Source organism: Perna viridis, chromosome 1 (genome assembly GCF_037379345.1).
Source record: "Perna viridis isolate PV_CMFRI_1.1 ecotype Kerala chromosome 1, ASM3737934v1, whole genome shotgun sequence".
In the NCBI taxonomy this organism is placed as follows: Eukaryota; Metazoa; Mollusca; class Bivalvia; order Mytilida; family Mytilidae; genus Perna; species Perna viridis.
Window position 1 is genome coordinate 63,366,971 of NC_142445.1, and position 23,720 is coordinate 63,390,690.

The 23,720-nt window shown below is 32.7% G+C and overlaps 3 protein-coding genes across 3 annotated transcripts; 2 read left to right on the top strand and 1 right to left on the bottom strand.

The window, feature by feature from the left end:
* The first annotated feature begins 974 nt into the window (after positions 1–974).
* LOC148629800 (uncharacterized) lies at positions 975–4,625 on the top strand. The gene is made up of 2 exons (XM_088557285.1): positions 975–2,820; positions 3,949–4,625. Exons 1-2 carry the CDS (start codon positions 2,623–2,625, stop codon positions 4,417–4,419), a joined length of 669 nt encoding a protein of 222 aa, XP_088413411.1. The 5' UTR covers positions 975–2,622; the 3' UTR covers positions 4,420–4,625.
* Positions 4,626–9,844: 5,219 nt separating this feature from the next.
* Positions 9,845–13,602, top strand: LOC148629801 (uncharacterized). Its single transcript, XM_088557302.1, has 3 exons — positions 9,845–9,984; positions 10,778–12,784; positions 13,071–13,602. Exons 2-3 carry the CDS (start codon positions 10,792–10,794, stop codon positions 13,184–13,186), a joined length of 2,109 nt encoding a protein of 702 aa, XP_088413428.1. The 5' UTR covers positions 9,845–9,984; positions 10,778–10,791; the 3' UTR covers positions 13,187–13,602.
* Positions 13,603–16,023: 2,421 nt separating this feature from the next.
* Positions 16,024–18,195, bottom strand: LOC148629802 (uncharacterized). Its single transcript, XM_088557314.1, has 2 exons — positions 17,946–18,195; positions 16,024–17,204 (listed from the first exon to the last, which is right to left on the bottom strand). Exons 1-2 carry the CDS (start codon positions 18,138–18,140, stop codon positions 17,049–17,051), a joined length of 351 nt encoding a protein of 116 aa, XP_088413440.1. The 5' UTR covers positions 18,141–18,195; the 3' UTR covers positions 16,024–17,048.
* Between the last annotated feature and the right edge of the window lie 5,525 nt (positions 18,196–23,720).

Below are 23,720 nucleotides of genomic sequence, written 5' to 3' on the forward strand. Positions count from 1 at the left end.
CGACAAGCATGTAATAATGGTGGAATAAACATAATTTCTTTAATACCTTTTCCCACATATTATACGAATAGTTTTTATTGTATGTCTCTGCTTTGACTTGTGTTTCAGGGGCTATAGGTGGGGTAATATTGAATGTTTTTTTAAAGAATGTTTTTTAGAACTACAGTATAAATTATTAACGTTTACTCGTACCATACCAAAGACCGTGTTCATTTAGTAATTTGAAGGAACTTTTTCCAATCAACAACAGATATGGACTGTTAAAGGTTATTGAAATAAAAAAAGGTCTACGACGAAGTTATCATAATATTTATGAGATGTGACGTAAAATCAGTTCTGAGTTCGAAATATATGCTCACCTGTGCCAGAAATTTGAGTCCGCGGTATCCACGCTTAACTTGCTATCCATAATTCAGAAGTCAGATTCTCAATAAATATAATTTTCTTCTACTTTATATATCTGGTGCGGATTTTCGACCTGGCGAGTTAAAAGTAAAACAAGAAAACAAGAAAAAGGAAAACAACACAAAACAAGAAAAAAGTAATAACAGCAAAGTAAAAAAAATGGTAAAAAAAAACACACACACAAACAAGAGTTCGTAAAACACACACACAAAAACAAGAGTTCGTATATGTAAGTAATCATCACAGGTTAGACCGGATTCATGTACCGTTACAAAATATAATGGCACTGGCAGGATCTTAATTAAAAATGGTGCTCCTCACCCAAAAATTTAGGGGAAAATAGTCAATAAACCACTTTCTTTCAAACAAGATCCGACAGATTTAGCAACTGTCACTAACAGTTTTATTCGTAAAGGATACGATTTTCGACTTATTGTCTTTTCTTTGAACCTGTCCAGAATCAGAAGACGTTGGTCATTAATTTGTTTGTACCGATTGATTTTAGTTTTATTTTGAAGTTTCATTGTTCTGTTCAAATTTTCAAATATGTGGCGTATTTTGCACGAATATATTAAATAGTTACGATAAAGGTTAATGTGACCCAAACAAGGCGAGGAAGGTGTACATAACTAGAGATGCAAAAGTATTTTTCCATAACATAAAGTTGCCCCCCCCCCCCAAAAAAAATGTCATCACTGCAACTACATTCATTATATTTAGTTTCCTATAATGGAATTTCATATTTAATTTCCCAGTCTCACGTTAGATCATATTTTCTCTATATTTGACATTTTTTTATTCATGTGAAAGATTAGTCATTTTTCAACGAACATAATTATATTGTTTTATGGAGCCCGATTAGACCTTGAAATTTAAGATTCATGGTCACCTCGTCAGAATGTGACGTACCGATGGACTGACAAAGTTAAATTGAATATATAGCGGAGAATCCGGAAATTAGCTTAAAATCATACCAATTGGAAACTTACGAACATTTGTAAAACAGCATCTATTAGCAGTGCATCTATTACAAAGAATACGAAATCTCAGCGATCTCAGGCAGCCTTATGAATAGTACATATGATAAGAAACAGGAGAGCATGATTTAACTCATAAAATTATACAATTACTTTCGGAGATCGAACATTAGTCCACTCGGTGACAGGCCAGTGTCAAACTGGCTAAACTACGAACTGGGTAGTTAAACTGAAACACAGAAAGGCTGTCCTGCTACAAACCAAATTTCGAAACAAGCGCCTATGGACATAAACTAAAGATGCACGATCAAAAGCTGCATGCAAGACTGAAAACAATTTAACAATAGTGAGCAAGAAGCAGCGAAGTCTGACTTTTTGAAGAACGCATAATCAAGGGAACCAAGATTCGAGTGAAAATCAAAAGAATGTATTTCAAGGAGAAAGACTGGGAAAACAGAAGAACATGAAATAACAAAAATAATGCGTACAAAGAAACCGTGAAGAGAAAATAAGCAACATGGGCTCCACTAAAGACTGGGACCAGGTGCACCGGCAGGGTTATCATAAACATATAGCAACTAAAGCCTCATTTCATAAATGTGACGGCCGTATGATATAATTTCGAAAACATCATCACAATTTCCTAAGATTTCTTTAGTATTTGCGCGAGCATTTTTTGTACAAATGTATTTGGGCATATGAAACACCTTTTAACAACTTACCAGTGTCAGCCTTGAGAGGAAGGAATTGGATGTGGAATGTGGCATATAGTTATGCAAAATGGTAAATGAAAGCCGTTAAATGCATTAGTCGTGATTGTCCACGGAAGTTTATCATTTTTTTTCTTTATGTTAGTTGTTACTATAATGCTGTTCTATACAAAAAATGTAAGATGGTGAATAAGTTAGGACATTATTAATGAGCCGCTGACGGACAGGTTTTGACATTTTCTATATACTTGACTGAGTATTACAAAGTTTTAAATCGATTTTCAAATTATAACAACAGCCTTGTATCAAATCATTTAATTAATTAGGGACTATTATTCCTATAATTATTGTTTATTGTATCGTAATATGTATTTGTTGACCACTTTACTTAGATAATTATTTTCCTTACTATCGTATCTAGAATCTTGTTGACAACTGATTAGCATCATATCGTAATTTAATGCTTACTATGTCATCAGAACCATGCACAATATTACTGAACAAATACAAAGAACAGTTTTATGTAGATTATGGATGAAACAGCACCGTTAGATAAATACGAACAGCATGTAGACCTGATGAACGAATGCAGAGCTTTCTACTACAGCAGAGTTCAGAAAACGGAGCATTATAGGGAAGTATTCTCTAAAGGACAAACTCGCCAGCAGGGAAGCTCTAAAGAGATGAGCCCCTTTGTTTCTTCAATGCAGAAACTTCAACGCGAAATTGTAAGTACGCAATTACAAATTACAATTCTTGGCGGATTCTATATCTTTCGGCAAGAAACACACACACACACACCACCACCACCACCACCACCACCACCAATCATTACTGTACTAATTGACAATTTACGGTTTGAAAGATGATTGAATATATAATACCGAAGAGAAATGTAAGTGAATGGGTATTCAAAATGGCACAATAAAAAGATTCATCGGAAATTCATGAATACGCACCCTGCAAAATTATCAACGACCTGCACGAATAAATCATCAGCATAATTGATTTACTGTCAAAACAAGTTTTCTAAAGGGTACATTCGTTTATACCAGTTTCTGGCCTTTTAAAACAAGAAAATTTAAGCTTTCCAACAGAACAGACTCACTGGCACATTCAGTTTGTTTCAAAAGGTTGACTTAACGCAGCCAAAAAATCTTTCCGAGTTGTTTCAACCTTTTAACGTGTCGAAATTACATCACAGTGTATCTGTACAACTTTCAGTAATTTCTGACCAAATTTGAGGATCTGTGGCTAGTTTTTCTATCCGGACTTCTTGGCCACATGCATTGATACACTTAATACTAGTATGTTGTCAATAATGGTCTTGATACAATAGGTTTCATAGCTGGAATATTTTTAAAATTTTGTCGACGAATCTCCTACAGAGAAAATGTAAGTGTTTCACCAATTTGACAGAATCTACACATTTTGGCTCCATTTGAAAGTAAGTTTTCAAAGTTTGGCATTGATAAACAGAAAAAAAAAACAATTTAATGTCAAATCAATATCATCGTTTGACTAAAAATGAAGGAATTTGACCAAGTTTATTTTCAGGGCCGAATTCAATAATAAACAAAACACACTTCGTGTTGTCAAGACGATAACATCAGTAATTATATGATATGAACATGTAAAATCATTTTCCTTATTGATATTGCCCAAGATTTGGATGGTACCCAGTATAATAAGGGAGTATTTTGGAATGTATTTGATAAGATTCCTTAAAAATATTGATAAAAAAAAACCACTACTTAGGCAGATCAAGTAAATTTTCTTAAATTCAAATATAATGATATGTCACTTCGGAAGAAAACATTAAAAAATATATGTTTATATAATTACATTACATATAGGTTTCCCTATTGGACCAGGACCTTGTTCTAATGAGACAACTATTGACATTAAACGAAGATATAGAAGACATGAAATCACGTATCTACCAGGGATACAGTAAGGATTCCTTCTGCAGCAGCACATCTAGTATGTTTTATCTACATACCAGGCATGCGTCGGAAGCAGAGAACCACCTAGCAACAGTGCTGTCCGAGGGAGACATGGAGAATATGTACCAGAAAGAATCCTCTAGAATATTTAATGACATTGAAACTTTAGTGATTGAGGAACAAGGTGATAAAAACATTGAAAGTTTAGTAAGAGAAGAAAGTCATGTCTGCTTCGACAATGATGAATCTGTGGATGGACATATTACTCAAAAAAGAAAAGACGAACAAATTCCGTATAACGGAAAGGACGGACCAATTCCTTATAATAGAATATACGGACAAAATCCCTATAATGGAAAAAATTGCAGTGTGGTTAGCTGATTCTGGTTATAGTGACCTTGTAATGTAAAAAATATAGGTTTTTTTTTTGCAAATTTTGCGTTCATAAGAAAGATTTTCATTAAGACTTAACACTTTTGATCGTTTTGTAAACCTACAAAGCCGTGGATAAAAATTGTTATTCGGTATGCAGCATTCAAATTTGCACAACTAAAAGAAAATGATATGAAATAAAAATCGTAAAACTCTTTTTGCAGTTCATTTTCACCGCCATTTTCAATCAAAACGTTTTTTAACCTGACAATACATGTACATTAAAACAAAACAAAACAAAACAACCATTGGTAGCATTAAATAAGATTCCAGGTGAAAAATGACACAATAATGCTCAATGAGATAACAGAAAAACCTCTTCATAAAAAAACAGCAACGAAAACATTCAGGTTATCCTAAGCGCGCAAAAACTGTTGCTAAAAAAGAAATATAATTGAGTTTATTCATTAATTGATTGAATTAAAAAAAAATGTTTCATTGTGATAATACGAATTAAAAAAGAAGTAATATATACGGAAGCCTGTTAGTACCATGTGAAGCTATTTTTTTTTGTCTTGTTATAACAACTTAACTAACTTGTTATATCAACTTACTAACTTGTTATATCAACTTATCTGACTTATCAACTTAGCTAACTTGTTATATTAACTTAGCTAACTTGTTATATCAACTTATTATCTTGTTATATCAACTTAATAACTTTTTATAACTTACGGAAGCCCGTTAGTACCATGTGAAGCTCTTTTTTTATCTTGTTATATCAATTAAGCTGACTTGTTATATCAACTTAGCTAAGGTATATAGGGTCAAAGATTTGTTTAAATTTAGTAGAACAGCTTGATTATTTAGTTAAAATGTCTTTGATTGATATGAAAACTGGGGAACAGTGTTAATTGTATTTTAATTCATGTTGAACTGCTTTAAATTTTGATTTAGTTGAACTGCCTTTGATAAGAAACATGAGGTAGAAAGTAAATTTCAAGTTGGTAAAACTGAATTTATTGGAAAAAATATGGAGAGGCAAAGTTAATTGTGATTAAGTTGAAATTTCTACAAGTAGTAGAAATTTAAATAAAGATTGCTTTAGATTTTAATTTAGTTTAACTGCAGTTGTTAAGAAATCAGGGATACATTATTCATGGTAACTTTGTCTTCAATGAGAAAATTAATTGTAGAATTGTTTTCAGTGAGGTATGCACTTCATTGTAAAGCTGCCTTTCGAAGAGTTTTTTTGTAATTATGTAAACTTGCTTTGAAGAACAAAGTTCATTTCAACAAAGTTTTAAGTATTTTATATCCTGATTGAAAAAATGACAAGTTGTTATAACAAGATAAAAAAAAGAGCTTCACATGGTACTAACGGGCTTCCGTAGATATGGTAGATGTAAGGAATTATTTTGTTACAGTGGTTTTCGTAAAATATATTCAGTTCTCTGTACAAACTGAACGATGACTTTCAATTAAAATGCACCGAATGTTTATTATAGCTACTTAGCATAAAATAACAAAATATAATTTTAAAAAAAAACTGCCAAGATGAATAATTGAATAAATTTAACTGTTACTAATATTGCTACTAATATATGAATATTGAAAAGGCATAAATTGAAAAAATTTCAACTGCAACAAACTTATATGTTTTTTGTTTAAGCTCACATATCAATCTGCTCTGTCATCTGTACAGCAACCGTTAAGTCGGTAATGTGACGTGAATCATTACGTGATGTTTGACCTTTAACGCAGGCGTAGAGCTGGAGATGAAGTTCATAGTCTGCTGCTTCAGTAATACATCCACAAAAACATACAGAGCAGGATACGCTGAATAAAACTGGGAGTTAAAATGTGAATGAAATGCCTCCAGTCCGTTGTTCGTGCGTTTTAAACTTCCAATGGTGGACTTGCCCTAAGTTGAGGCGGAAACCGTGAACTGTTGGCGATGTAATTATCAACAATAAAGTCGACGAATTGAACACACTTCTGATTGTCCGATGTATCAGTTGTGATATCCTTTGCAAATGCATTGAAAATCTCTGCGGCAGGCAGAAGCACTAGACCAAAGAACTTTGCCCACCACTTGTCAACTTTAGTACACTAGTCCTTGTACTTAGCACCAAGACCAACATTGAATACTCTTTATATACAAGTTATTTAACCTATTCATATGATTTACCAAATTTATTGATCATACCTGTAATTATAATTGCCTGTAAATGCAATCGGAAGGCGGAGGTTCAAAATCTTTGCGCCTATTCGAAATAAAAGAAATGTGCCCAATTGAAAGGTAGTAGTTTTTTTTTAAATGCGCCAAAATATAATGCAGCCGTTATCACAGGGATCTTATACTTCAAGATAATTGCAAATGTTTTATATCGCATATTCCCGCTAATCGAGACATCACCGAATCAATTTCAGCATTACAACTGAAAAATAAAATTTATTCTAATAAAATGAATCACACAAGTCACTTCTATTGTTTATTGGAGCTAGATAGCGTGTCCTTTCAAAATAGTATTAGATCTTTTTACGAGGAGAGCCTGTTTTGACTATATGTGACTCTTAATCACGTGTAGTCCGAATTTCCTCTGACCCTGCAACCCTCCACTTTTTTATTTGGATATTGATATGTCGGGTTGGGGTCAGAACGATGTGCCATACAAAAAGAACGGAACGGAGCAGAAACGATTTTTAAAACCAGAATATTGCTAAATTCCGCTGAAAAATTACGTCCCAGCTATCCTTCCGTTCCAAAAGTAATAAGCTCCGCCTACTCTCTATTACGGTTCAAAATGTCAACAAAACAGGGTCTCTAGTGGAAAATTATCGAAACTTCAATAATAAATGTAATTTTTGTAACAAATTTGGTATCAGCATACAGGAAAATGATTCCGGAATCGAACTAGGTAGGTGTAACATGCACAATTTCAACTTGAAAGTCGTTACAAGCGGTTGAAGGGCGATACTCCGCGGTACCGCTAAATCTCCAACTTTTTGTGTGGCACATCGTTCTGACCCCAACCCGACATATCAATATCCAAATAAAAAAGAGGAGGGTTGCAGGGTCAGAGGAAATTCTGACTAAATCACGTGTACATACAAACACAACAGAAACGAAAACAGTAATATCCTTGTGATATGTGGGAATTTCTAGACAGGTCAGACGGGAATTCGAAACCTAAAGATGATATCATACAGACTGCTTATAGCTATCTATTGAAGTTGAAAACGAGTTACCGGTAAAAAGGACACTTTAACACACGACCAATGTCGGAAACAAGGCGTTAAGTTCACGTGTTGACTTTAACAACTTTTAAATATTTGTATTTGTCCGGAAAAAAAAAGATAATATGAACATGGCTTGTCAGGAAATGTTTTGTATTGATAACAACTAAAACTAACGCCTGATTCCGGAGAAACTACATTATGACCTTCTAAGAAGAAGATCAAACTATTAAACCAATGATATAAGTACTTTTAAGTACAAACATGAATAATAATACAAGGTAAAATAACTGGCTTGATAATCATCAAATATTTTCTAGAGTCGAAATATAGTAAAAAAAAAGTATGCTTCAAATGTATGATCGGTTGCGTGAATTTAATAATACTTAAAAAATGATTATATTTTTTCGGTCTTCGAGGAAATAACCTGAATCACATTTTACACACTAAATAACCTGCTTAGTGTGCACAACGAGTATTGAGTTATCTCAAATAGACCGAAAAAATATAAGTCATTCCTTGTAATTTAATTATAGTATCATAATTTAAGGAGTAAATCAGCAAAAATTGTTGATGACGTCATAATCACATTACGAAATTGAGTCTATGAGCTGATGGACACTTTTTTTTTCAAACGGAAAGCATATTACATCTGAAATAAAAAAAAATGACCGTAAATGGTCTCAAAAGAACTTAAGTTGACATAAACAGTACTCGTACAGATTTTCTTGGTTTACATATATAGCACTAAAAATGGCGGTCTTCGTACAAAAATGAAAAGAAACTGTTTTTATTATCCTACTGTTACTTGTTCTTTTCCTAAAACTCTCCTCAGTTATGTGCATTTTACATCTGGTCTCTTTTGCTCGTATTTACAATAAAGTGTCAGATTATAATGAACGCAACAGTTTCTCACAGAAAAGTTTTTGCACCAGGTGTACCGATTTCACAAACTTCTAAAACCATTTGCCAAGTTTTTCATCATTATAAAAGTTGCAAAAACCTGCTGGCACTTAAAAATGGTGTTGCTCAGCCAGTTCTTCGTACTTTTTTTCACAAATACACATTTTCAACCCCTAATTGCAACCGTACGTAAAGACTAAGTCATTGTTTAGTATTTTTGTTTATTGTTTAGTATTGCACTACATCAAATCTTGTCTATTTAATACTTGACGTACTACTCCAGTCCACTGGAATTGTTGTGTCCGATTACTAAGTACTTTTTAATTTGTTCTGAGCTATCTTTCAGTAACAGCTTTAACTGGATATCTCATTTTGTCTACATGTTGTATGTTGAGGTATTCCATGAAGGAGAATTGGATAAATTACTGAGTGAATGTTATGGTCTTTCTTTGTTAATTCAGTTCATTTTTGACCTTATATTGAAGGGTTTATAAAACTGATTTAACCCCACCGCAGACATGCGCCCGTCCAGTCAGGAGATGTTGGTCATTAAAATGTTTTCACGTAGTTATTTGACCTTTTAGTTTATTTGAAGAAGTGTCATCATGTTACCATGGATGTTATTACTAACGTTACCGTCGGGGCCTTCCAAAGCTTATTAATGAATGGTGCGTTTACACTTATTGAAGACCCTTAAATGACCTCTGTAAGTAGTTACTATTTTTATAAAGGTACAATGTAGCTCCCTTGAAAAATTGTGATAATGGATGAAAATATTCGTAAGTATTCACATAACTAAATGTAGAAGACAATTGTATATGCATTTATGGTTATTTTATTTTTTTATTTACGAGGGAATACACTAATACATGCATGCTTTTTTTTTATCCCGGTGGGATGATTGCCTCTTGGACACATAATTCAGAAGTGAGAAGTGGACAAATATCACGGACAAAACTTATATACAAAATGCATTTTATTTAAAGTAAAGATAAAAATTGAAGATTAGTACTAGAATTCATTTCCAAAGTAAAAGAGGCGGTATCTATAAACATAAAAATATATATGTATTTAAAGCCCCTTTGTATCAGCTTTGTGTCATTGTGATGTACTGTTAATGCAATATGTTTTTTCTTCGTCCACAGGTAAAAGCCGGTTAAACATATTTAGCAATTTATCGATGCTTATATGCTTTTTAAACAACAAGTGTTCACATACAAATAGGAAGTGCATGTTGAATGTTCAAGAAATCAATCATTGATTTCACTTTTAACAATTCAACGTCCGTTATCACCAACCAATCGTCACGTAGGTGCATTTTTAGTTCACGTATTTTATACACTTATCTTGATAAATGATCAAATCTCGAACTTTTTTTATTCGAGCGCCACATTAAATCTAGGAGGTAGAAACTGTGTCAAAGTTTTCAAGGTAAGTCTTCTATCAATAAAAGAAAATATGAAAGTGAGCCACAATAATAAAGTGAATTCTCAGGAAAAGATCATTTTTTTTTAAATATAAATCGTAACTGTTGCCTGATTTATTTTCAGATAATGAAAAATGAGTCAAGAATATTTGATAGATAGAAATTAATCGACTGTGATCAAAACAATAAGAAGAAAATTGTCGAAACAAACTTGTAGTCAATGTGAAAATATTATACAACAATAACAAGCGAATTCAAAATACGAATCACAGTTGTTTTATGTCATGCTACATTTGTAATTTTTATTCATTCACTGGTCTAATAATTTACTATATGAAATGAAAAGAACTACAAATATATTTTTGTTTTGTTTTTATTTGTTTAATTTAGACTAAGTTACCTTTTTCATTGTTTGTTGTTTTTCATTTGCTGGAAGACTTTCGCATTGGCAATCATACCACATCTCTTATTTTTATATTCTTGTCCTGAGATTGAAACATATTTTGCTTAAATATCCAAACAAGGTAAAATATTAAAATAGATAGCATTCATTGCTGATATGACGTTAGCGTTATCTATAAAAAGAACTGAACTGAGGAGTGTATAAGTTCTCATTTGATTAAAAAAAAATCCGGGTCCGGAACTTAGAATATTGAGGATATCTACAATTAAAATAACTTCAATTCAGTTTTCAGCAAACGCTAAGTGTCCGTGAAATATAAATTTAGAATATTGTCAATTTATTGAATATTCACCGATATAGTTCATTTTTCCCTTTTAACTACTCATATTTTGCAGAAAAATCCAAGGAGATGAATGAACTATTTTCCTCCATTGTTTTACTTTTCATGACATCTACTGTTTCAACCTATGAATGTGATATGTCTGCTACAGTTTGTGAAACGTCTTTGACTATAGAACACCGTGTGACGATGATGCACCCAACTGAAAAAGCGGTTTATGCAAAAGATGGAAAACTGTACAGATATGACGTCACTAACACGACTGGTGTCGCGCCAATATCGAAGGCTGAAGTAATTACTGCAGACGGCTGGGAAGCCCAACGTTTAGTTGTGGTAGCTAATAGAACGCTACCAGGACCGCCGATAATAGTTTATCAGGGGCAAACTGTGATCGTCCATGTGTTCAATAGTCTAAAATCGGAAGAAGTTACCATACATTGGCATGGGCTTACACAACATGGGTCTCCGTACGCAGATGGCGTTCCATTCTTGACCCAATGCCCGATTTCGTTTGGACAGTCATATAATTATACGTTTACGGCAAATCACAAAGGTACATATTGGTACCATTCGCACGTCGGGTCTCAAAGAACAAAAGGTTTGTTCGGAGCTTTTATTGTTCGAGAAAGAAAGCCAGTTGAAATCGATGAATATTTCATGATAGTACAAGAATGGAATCATCACTGGGACGCTGACATGGATGATGCTGGGATGAACTTCGGTGTTTATAAAAATCGGTCAAAGTTTCATGTTTCAAGGTCTTTAGATGGCCAGCATTTTAGTTTGCTAAAATTTCATTCGGGTTTAATAAACGGCAGAGGGAGATATTTTGACAATCAAACCAATACTTATATTGAAGCACCCATGGAAGTCTATAATGTAACAACTGGAAAGAAGTATCGATTTCGTGTGATAAATTCCGGTGCATTGTATCCGTGGGATATTTCTGTTGACGGACATAAACTGACATTAATTGCCACTGACGGATTCGATATTGAACCACAAGTTGCTGATTCTTTTATCATAAATGCTGGAGAGCGTTTTGATTTTATACTGAATGCCAATCAATCTACTGATAATTATTGGATAAGAGCAAAATCGCTCGAGTCAAATCGGAATCATTCGGTAGAGGCAATACTTCGTTACGATGGGGCATCAGAAACTAAATTACCAACAACGTCTCCTCGAAATTGCACAGCAAACGATAAGTGTCTCGTGGTAAATTGTTTCTTTTTATACTATCCAGAGGGCGAATTCAGAGAATGTTTGCGCATCGACCAATTAAAAAATAAAGAGGATAACGATACCGCTCCTCCCGTTACCCAAGGGAAGTTTCAAGAAGTATTCCTTAACTTTGCATTTCCAGGTTCACATGGTTTCACTCCTGGTTCGGTCAACGGCCGGAGATTCATATTTCCTACAAAAACTGCAATGATAAACCCAATAGCTGATTATCCATGTGAAACTGAAACTGCGAATTGTGGCGAGCAAAAGATTTGTACATGTTCAAATGCTATCAACCTTGATTATGGGAACACTATACAAATGGTTTTTCTGAATATGGGAACGGGACAAGGTTGGGCCCATCCTATTCACATGCATGGTCACGCTTTTCATGTATTAAAAATGGGATACGGTACATACGATAATAAGACTGGACAATTGTTAGAGGCAAACATCGATATAAATTGCAATGGCGGAACAACGAAAAACGACAGTTATTGTAACAATGCGAGTTGGAGTGACCAATCTTGGAACAACGGGAACGTACCTGGATTAGAATATCAAAAACCAGTCAGAAAAGATACTATTATAGTTCCGAGTGGTGGCTATGTTGTTGTACGTATCGTAGCGGACAACCCAGGAGTTTGGTTCATGCACTGCCACATAGATATCCACGCTAACGATGGAATGGCAATTATGATCAATGAATCATTCCCCCAACATCCTCCCCCACCCCCTAATTTCCCAAACTGCCATAGCTTTTCTGGTTCTACTGTTGTGTCGAGAATAAAGAAGAAAATGGATGAACTGCCTATTGAAAAGACCGATGCTGAAAATGGTGAGTAGTTCTCTCAAATCAACACTATAAGATACATGACTCGGTATATAAATACTAGCAATATATCGGTTAAATAATAAAAATATAATACTCAATTTATAATATTTTATTACATTTGCTTTAATTTATCATTTAAGAAGCATGTTTTTTTGTTCTGTTTTCTGTTTAGTAAATATTTACTTATGAAATAATTGCTCCGTGGTAAGTTTTTTTTTCAAGGTGGAAGTTTTTTTTATCTGCTTTATGTATATATCTCAACTATAATTTCTATATTTTTTCCTTTTAGATTTTTACACCGAACAACATTTCTGGTTTGTCGTAGGAAGTCTGGGTGGTGTTATAGTAATCCAGTCTCTTATCATAATGTGTTGTATCAGTAGAAGAAAGGGTGTAAAAGTCTAATGTACATTTCATTTTGTTAACATTGTGTTCTCTCGTATTTAGTAAATTGTTATTGTATATGTCGAGAATGTACATATGCTGGAAAACGATTTCGACAGTTTTCAGTGATGTGTATGTTACATATGACTAAAGTTTATGTTCTGGGCAATGTTACTTAATCACCTTAAATTTATGATTTTCAAATATTCATTCTTAAGTCATTTTTTTTGTCATTTTAAAAAATGTTAATTTCATGTATTTTAAGAAATAGTTATATTTTAGGAAAACCTCCGAGTGAGATTTAAAAATATATCGACTCTACATCACGTACGTGTGTCCTTGTGTATAGATCACCTATTCCTGTATTACTTTATCTAATTATATATTTATATGATGAAAAAGATGATGAAAAAATCAATAAAAACGTGTTCATATAGCATGCATTGTATTTATTTGATCAACTTCTTTAATATATCTTATATACAATTCTTTTTCTTAATTTCAAAATCCAAGAATGGTGTTCCATTTCATTGGGAGGAATACTTTGAACTTGGAACTTATGCCTTAAGTGATATAAGTTAAAATCCGGGTTTAAAACACTTATCAGTTAGGAAAACACTGATTATTTGCAAAGATTTAGTTTCATAGGAATGGGAACTAGCTAGCGAAGTTATTCTCCCTAAAGTACATCACATATTAATGACCGAGGCAACCTTCAGTTTGGAGCACTTGTGACATACAATAAAACATTGGACGTGCCAATATACTTCCGAAATACCTAACTGCAAGAAGTTTGTAAAAAGTCACGAGTTGTTTATTCAAAAAATTTCACTAGATAAGACGAAAAAGCAGTATTGATTTGTAATAAGTTTATTTTTTTGGCATTATTCATCCGTCGATTTTCAATGGACTAGACTTAGTTGGACCTTATCAAAAACCTGAATTTTATTGCATTTTCTTTTCGAACCACACTTCCATTTATCGCTTCTGGGTTTACTTAAATAAATAATGCACATGATATTGTATAAAGGAGTCACAATCACCAAGTATTTACAAGAAAAGAAATACCGATAAAGCCGAGGAAGCACATTTAGTAATTATTTTATAACAGAATTTATATGTGATTTGAAGTTCATTCTGCGTCAAGTTTACAAACCATCTGGCATTCAGTCGTATTTGTTTACTAAAAAGAAAAGGGTTTTTTTTTTAAATCCGACACGTTTTGTTTATTTTGAATTTTTGTATTGTGTCTAGTGTCTTTTTATATGTTTTTTTAGCGTGGTTGTGAAATAGTATCTCTTTTAGGTTTTGTTTGGTTTAAAATTGTGTTTTCTGTTATCAAATTATTTAACTTATAAAATTAAATACAGACGACTGCAACTTGCGATGTTATATACAAGCAACAGCAGAAAGTTTGCTGCAGAATTAGTTATCACTTTTTTAAGTAACACGAAAATTAATTGTCGTGACTATCCTTTTCGAGGAACTATATGATTTGTTTTGTTCCTCTATAGCAATTTAAAACTGCGTCAAAATAGATAGGTCTCAGAAGCCGCGAATTTTCCCGTTTTACAGTACTAAACATTACAGATGGACGTTTTGTTAATGTCTTACATTGTCCCTATTAATAATATACGGTGATTTCGTTGTTTTGCTTCAGTTTCAGTTCTTGAAAGGGCTATAAGGAACAAATAAAAACTTTTTACTTATCTGTATTTTGTTCAAATGCTGCTGATGAGAGGTTACTCATTGAAACACGTGTTCATCATACCGAAATCAGCAGTACATGTATTTGTTTGCTGGTATTTTTTTATTCTATCGTTGATATACTTTATTTTCCAAGTCCAAAATAAATCTGCCAAAATAGGACCACCGGAGCAGCTGGTACCGCAATGGTCCTGACTTGGTACAGACATCTCAAACGAAATGGTGGGTTAAATCTAGGTTTTACAGCGTGCTGAATCTCCCTCTTCCATTGTCGCGTGGCTATACCAGTGGTGATCAAATAGCGTTCGTATACTATTATGTGTCATAACCGGTAAATCTGCGGTCACATTAGCACAAAGAGCAATTTACAAAAACAATATTCATTATTTTAGAAGAACTGGTTATTTGTTCACCCAAGGACAGATATCTAAAAGAAGAATTTGGTAAGAGACATTTTAAGATGCATTTCTTCATAGCCCTGATTCAGGATATATATTAAAACATATGCCTTCATAGCTTTGAAAGCATATAAATTTCAAAAGGTTGAAAAAACTATATCCCAAACACGATGATTTTTCATTTCGTATTGTCAATTTTCCTTTCATCTGTGGTAGCATCCATTCAGCACCTGTGTATGGAGTTTTCATATCACAACTCAAACGTTATGCCAGGGCTTGCTGTAACTACGTAGACATTTTGTACCGTGCTAGACTTAGAATTATAGTGCTGGAACAGGGTTATGTTGCCACCAGATTGAAGTCATCACTGCAGACGTTTTATGGTCGTTATCATGAATTCGTGGATCGTTACGGTGTATCTGCACCATGAGAAACGATTTGTTCAATGTGTCATAGTTTTCTTTTCTTCCTTCGTCTACCCCGGACTTGACTTTTTATGAGCAACTCGGCGGTTATCTCTAGAAAAGCAGAGGACACTTACAATACCAGTGCACCTGGTTTTTAGTGGAGTCAGAGTTGCTTATTTACTGATATTGTTCTGTACGTATTATTTTGCTTATTTTATGTTCATTGTTATGTGTGCCTGTTCTCTTTGTCTGTTCTTTGTCTCTGGATTATATTCTATTGATTTCCGCTAGAACCTTGGTTCCATTGATTACTCTTTTATGAACAGTCGACTCTTAATATATAATATTTGTTTTGTTTTAGTTTTTTTTTTTAATATTCATCTATTCCAAAATTAGTATTTGAGCTTACAATATGAAAATCCTTCAAGAGATCAATTACAGAAGACTTATGAAAAATGGATATGCTTTTACAAAAAAAATTTGCTTGAAATATACATACATTTCGATCTTCGAAAGAAATTATGTTTTTGATAGCAACGCAATAAATCCATCATTTGTAAATCCCATGAGTTTTTGCATTGATTTTTTTAATTTAGTATTTATTCATATTGGAAACGATTGAACCAGATTTCCAACTTTCCGGTTTTTATCCTGATATTGCCATTTGTTTAAAAGGTCTTTTCTTTTGAATATTCCTTATGACTGCTTATTTCTAGTATATTTCATTGGTTCGGTAATTTTGTTATGTTCTTGAATATTTTTTAAATAGGAAACCAAGTACACAACGCATCATAAATAGGAGAAGAACGCAAGAATACACCATGCCTTAAAAACAACAAATTATAAAAAAAAAGAACAGACAAAGGGAAAAGGGGTTTAATAAGGACAAAATATTTAATGCATCTGATTTTATATTGTTCAGATAGTGATGACATGAAACGTAAAATTGGATTATCTTTCTTTACGTTTTTGTTTTCAAAATGAAACAATGTATGCTTCTAGTTCGTTAGTACAAATAAATTGGTATTAACAGAGCTAAATAACCATAACAAATAAGAACTTATTCCAGGTTACCATTGACGCTGTGAAGGCATACATGTAAATATTTTCGTGAGTTCTTGCAGAACCTCTACTTTTTTCAATGGACTTTTGCTGGGAAGTTTTACCGATCCGCCAATTCCACGAAAATTAGTAACCAACGAAAAGTTCTTCCGAGTATGCTATACATTTAACAGCTTTGATAAGTAAATTGTTGTACTGCATCTTAACGCAGTTTGATGATATCATAGGGCTGCAACAAACATCACACAGTGTCATGATGGTCGATTGACGTATTTTGCCGATTTCAAAAAGAATTATTTTAATGTACTGTTAATCAACTTTCGTATATAATAAATCGTATGAGCTAGCGACCGAAGAGGTCCTACTGAAAAAGCCACATAAATGTTTTCTTTTGATATCTTCTATGGTTTCATTTAGTGTCAATAGCTGCCTGGTAAGAGAAACGTCTTGTTCCATCAGCAAAGCCTGTTAAGTAAAGACGAATACTACTACAAGGAAATACCGAAAAAAATAATTTTGTTTTAGAAAAAAAGATTAAACTGGAAAAATTGCAACATATGTTTTTCATATGTTTAGGACCACCTTGAAAAACACATTTTTTTCAATTAAAATGAAAATATATGATATTCTCTCATTAAAATATTAATAGGTAAAGAAATGTTTTTCAGACATGATTTTTATCATTAAACGCATATGTTATCATTTGAATTGGGGTAATATATGCAGTTTTAATGGGCAACAATAGATATATTTCCATACCGGTCCTAAACATATGGTTCCATATGTTTTGAAACATATGAAAACATGTGTTGCAAATTTTCCAGTGTAGGAAAGAAGAAATAATTGTTTTCCTAGTATTCCTGTATACTGATACTGTGATTTACAGTCGTAATGTTTAAATGAAAAATTGATAATTTCAAAAATGGGTTACAATACTTTTAATTCTAAAAAATACATCTTATTTACTATTTGAGTATATAATTTAAAATATGGTTTTGTAGTAGATAAGAAGCATGAAGAATAAGGCATGTTTACGCAAAAGTGCAGAATTATTTAAACGATTTCATGACTATGTAAATTATACTGCTAGAATCTTCTTTTTGAATAAATGTGGGGATACAAGATTTACAAATATACCATATTTCTTTAAAATGTGTTTTATCGCTTGATTAAATTGGTATGAAGAAGTTTTATTTATACACTTACCATTTCTCGATTTAGTATTCCCATGGCTAAATCCATTGGTGAAGTTTCTTTATGATGAGATTTTTCACCTACTTTCGCCCTGTACGCTTCCGCATGCTGCACTTTGGACAAATACATAGCACGGCATGAATTTGAAAAATCAAGATTTTTGTAATAGATCTCGTCGTTGTCATTCTTCTCCCTGTATTCAAACATTTCCAAGGTAAATGTTTTGTTAAGTTTTAAAAATTGAAAGAAATATAATTGTTGGAAGAAGGTAAATATGTCTTTTTATACAGTCAAATAACACAATGATGTGGGTTGTTGATTGGTTTAGTCATAAGGCGTAAAAACAAATAATTTCAATTAAGCTTTCAATATATGTTTTTTGTGTTGTTATTACTTACTTCCATGTCAGGTATAGTACCAAGATGACATATTAGATAGGTAAAACTTTTGTTTTGAAAGATGTTATTCGGTAAATGACAACTTTAAAGAAAGCTAGCGATAATGAGATTCTTTAGTACTTATTTTCTAAATAGAGTAAGTAAATAGATAAAAATAGTCTTTAACAGTTGAGAGTAAAACAAAGTAGAAAAACATGTTGTTTCTAAAAAAGAAACAAAATAAGTAAAAATAACTCAATGGTTCAAATATTACAAGTACATCGAATCTTTCAAATGGACCTAGTTCATGAGGGAACACATTGTTGTTCAATTTTAAATGGAAGAAACTTAATATTTCACAAACTGATGTTCTTATAGTTGATTAACCAAACAAATAGAACAATATAGCAGAAGTATTGCATATATTAAGCTCATTTTGCAATAATTAGCATGAACGAAAAACGGTGACAATTGCCCAAGAAATTGATGTTCTATTCCACAATTTTGTAGAAATAACAATGAAAAAATAGTCGATCTGTTCAAATAATTAGACTTAACTCTATGACAAACTTGACAATTAAATATTATCAAGTGTCGTATTTTAGCTTCATTTTGTTGATTATTTTTATAAGGTATAGAAACCGCCTTACCTCTCAAGAATTTTTTTAATGATTTATTTTAACTTAAAAATATTACTACCCCTTCTTTGATCAAATAATGAATTAAATATTTTGACTGTCCCTTTTCTCAGTGCGTCAACGTTTGAATATACATGTCTTACTGTTGGTCTCTGAATACACATGGCTTTCTTTAAATCTCTGAATATACATGCTTTTCTGTTAGTCTCTGTATATGCATGCCTTTCTGTTAGCCTCTGAGTATACATGCCTTTCTGTTATCCTCTGAATATACATGCCTTTCTGTTAGCCTCTGAGTATACATGCCTTTCTGTTAACCTTTGACTATACACACCTTTCTGTTAGCCTCTGAGTATACATGTCTTTCTGCTAGCCTCTGAGTATGCATGCCTTTCTGTTAACATTTGACTATACACACCTTTCTGTTAGCCTCTGAGTATGCATACCTTTCTGTTAGTCTCTTAATAAACATGCTTTTCTATCAGTCATTGAAAATGCATGTTTTTCTGTTAGCCTCTGAGTATACTTGTCTTTCTGTTAGGCTCTGAATATACATATTTTTCTGTTATTCTCTGAATATGCATGCCTTTCTGTTGGTCTTTGAATGTGCACACCTTTCTGTTAGTCTCTGTGTATACAAGCCTTTCTGTTAGTCTCTGAATATACACGTCTTTCTGTTGGTCTCTGAGTATACATGCCTTTCTGTTAGTCTCTGAATATACATGCCTTTCTGTTAGTCTCTGAATATACATGCCTTTCTGTTAGTCTTTGAATATACATATTTAATTTTAGGCCCAAATAATCGTCAAATTGCTAAAATAGAGATAAGCTAGACGGACTGAATGATGATCGACTTCACAGGCTTTTTGTAGTAAATGGTTCATTCTGAACTCTTTAATTTAAATCAACCATCATCCTGATTACGAAGAACAATTTTATGTGTCAATTTTATTTTAAAATTCACACAAAAATTTCACGTGGCATTGTATAAAGCAGTGCGCCAGTTTATGTAATATTCAGGTTCAACGTCGGTTTACATTGAACACCTCGATGAATGTACATAAAACTTTCCAACACACTGCGTAATTGAACTACAAACTTCTAGTTTGCCTTTCCCATTTTCTAAATGTTTAAGTCGAAACTTTCTGCCAAATCATCTACCTTAAGACACAATCGTTGAAATAAACCTGTCCTTAGATACATTTACCTCTCAAATAGCTACGCCTATTTCTCAGTTGAAACGCTATATACTTCAAGTGCTACAAATTGTCGCATAGACACCTATGAGTCAGGTAAAAGCGCTTTGTTTCTGGGCATCTTAATCCACAATTATCAAAATACCTATGCCCGAGCAAGATTTAATTTTTAATTTGCTCCGGACTTCCGATGTCATGAGACGGTAGCTGTACAAAAAGATGTTAAGGTTAAGATTAGTTGCGGATCCAGACTCTCTGTAAAGAAGGGATGCCGGCCGGGGTAACTCAGAAAAAGGGAGATGCCAACCCACTGCACCCCCTCTGGATCCACCACTGCAATTTTTTGGAACTGCTTAGTATAAGTTTCTCTTGGGATTTGCATTTCTAGCCTAACAACAAATGGATTATTATCCGTCTAAGAAATAAGCATTTGTTGGCAAATTGAATATATCAACAGTGAACGGCTGGTTTGTTCGGGTTGATAAATAGAAATGAGCAACAGGTACTGATAAGAGGTCAACGTTTTTTTTTTATAGTATTGTTGTTAATTAATTAATCAGTATCATATCTAGTGTATTAGTAAGATGCCTTTCGCATTGAGTATGCTGTTTCTGATATAAAAATATAGACCAAATCTACTGAATAGCACTATATTTTTGGTTGTTTTTAAACGTTAAGTAAAATTTGACACCATCAACATGCCACAAAGATAATGCTGTAATTAATTGACTAAAACCAAAAAGCAGCTTAAAATCATTATTGTAATAATTTTGTTTTAGAACAGAACAAAATAAATGACTCCAGCTTTTTCTTCAGTAAAAGAAGCCCGTGAATTCTCTAATCATTAAGGCACGTGGTAAAAGAAATCTGCGAAGATGAAAGAAAATATTTCGTTCATTCTAGAACCAAAATTTCTTGACTTGATTTAACAGATTTTCTTTACATATGAAAATATCGCGAAAAATCTATGAAGCAACTGTTCATGAAGCGATAATTATGCTGAGGTTTCGTGGGTTAACGAAAGATAAAACGCATTAGTTAAGGCTACAAAGAAATGTACTTTCTTATCTTTTAAATGTATAATGCTATGCGATTTATATGCTTGCAAGGAGTTAAATATAGTCTACTATAAAAAAAAATCCTTGATGCTTGGTAAAAAAGGAAATATTATATAGTATTTCATAGATAAGATTTTATGTACACTTAAATCATTCAATTACAACATAAATACACCTTCATGTTCTAATTCGTTCTTATATTATGCACAGAATGAGGTAAATGTGTACAAATAAAAAATAATTGTGTTTATTTTATTTTGTACATTGACAAAATAAAAAAAAAGACTAAAAACAGTAAAATGAATTCTTGTTGTTTTCTAGATGTACTGAATATATTTATTAAAAAAAAGATCAAATTAAGAAATATGATGTGCCACCCATTGCCTGATTCTTACACAGAATGGTACTTAAAACGTACAGTACACCTATTGTGCACTTAGCTAAGCATTACCAATACCAGTACAGCAGTTATATTGTCTTTTCTATTAGTGAGTATTTGAAACATCGTCTCTAACCCAAAGAACTTGAGATAAATGATACTTCAGACACTGTGAAGTCGGCCTCATATCTTGACCTACACTTAGAAATCGATGGTAAAGGAAAACTTTTGACCAAACTTTAGGACAAACGTGATGACTTTTGTTTCAAAATTGTAAACTTTCCTTTCATCTGTGGCAACCTCCCTTCAGCACCTGCGTATGGAGTGTTCATATCACAACTCATACGTTATGCCATAGCTTGCCGAGACTAAGCAGACTGTCTGTATCGCGCTAGAATTCTAACACATAGCCTGCACCTGGTCCATGCTCCCAGTTTTTAGTGGAGTCCGAGTTGCTCATTTGCTTTTGTTACTTTGTATGTATGATTTTAGTTACTTTATGTTCTTTGTTGTGTATGTCTGTTTTCCATGTCTGGTCTTTGTCCCTGGATTACATTCTTTGATTACCGCTATTATATTGGTTCCCTTGATGACTCTTTTACTTTTATATGTAAAAAGGTTTGGATCATATACAATGTATATGAATTCTTGTCATTGTATTTGCCTTTAGTCATTCCTAAACAGTGCAAGAAAACGGCCATTCGATGTAATTTTGAAAAAAAAGGATTTAATTAGGAAACGAAATTTTCAATGCATCTGACATGGTACCAGTATCGTATTGCATATCCCTGAGCAGGTGTACGTCAAAACATGGATGCTATAAAAATATAGTGCATTTTCTTTTTGCCTCTCTACAAACTAATATTTTGTCAAAAGATATGAACAATGACTTATAAAATAGAGCAAACATCACACTGTAAGATGAAGAACTTTTTTATAAGAAAATCTAACATAATATCATAAAAATGTTCCACTGAAAAGGTTGGTTTGGTGAGTGCAAAACAAAAGTGAAAGTAGGGAAAATGGCTATTTATAGTTCAAGACTACTTTTCTGTCCGATCTTCGTGGACTCACCCTATTTTCTTGGCGGGAAATTATTTTTTCACATGTCCTTAGAAATGCTACATAAGTGAAAGTTTTATTGAATCAATTTACATATTTTTTTTAAAATCCTAAAAATAAGCACTTCACTATAGAAGTCTATGGGAAAATTAATACGATACTGAGACCACATCATATGCTTTCATATCAATGCCTTCGACAAATTTGAGTTATCTCCCTTTACATAATATTATTTAAACAGAACAAAATTAAAATGTGCTTGCTTTTAATCAAAAGCAGACTATTCTTGTTAAATATTCCGGTCTTTTATTGGTACTGCAGAAGAAAATTTTGTAACATACGTTTTTCATCTGTTTAAAAAAAAAAAAAACACTTGATAAACACCATGAAAAACGTATGAACGTATGAACGTTTCTGACTAACGAAAGATTCATGAAAAACAATTAAATAAAAATCATAAGGTATATGTTTTAGTATAATTTCCATGAAAGTTGATACTTCACGAACTATAATTTCTCCACTGTATTATACATTATACAATTAAAATTGTCATTACATATAGAGAGAGGTGTTATAATACACAATCTGTCAGCAGTTTTGATAAATAAATCAGCACTCCGTCTAGGCACAGTTCATTTACGTTAATTGGATTTCTCTCGAGCGTTGAACAAAGTTTAATGTCGGATCGATTGATATATTTTTACCAAAACAAAAAGAGTGTCAATCAACTTCAGTTTCTATCAAATCGTAATAGCTAGCGAATGAAGAGGTCTTACTTAAATGGCCATAAAATTGTTTTCATTCAATATGTTATAAATTAATATTAAATGCTGTCTAGTGAGAAAATTGCCTTGTTCCACGAAAATATACAAGGGAACATAAACAAATCTGATGAGTTTCGTTTCTTTAAAAACTACGTTGTTATTGGCATTAATTTCGTTTCAGAAATACGAAAGAGTAAAGAAGAACAAAAAATTAAATGTTTTTTTCTCGGAGTATCCGAATCCTTCTATTGAGCGACGTAATTTTCATGTGCATTGTTTAAACGAAAAAAATAAAGAAATTTTCAGTTATGGT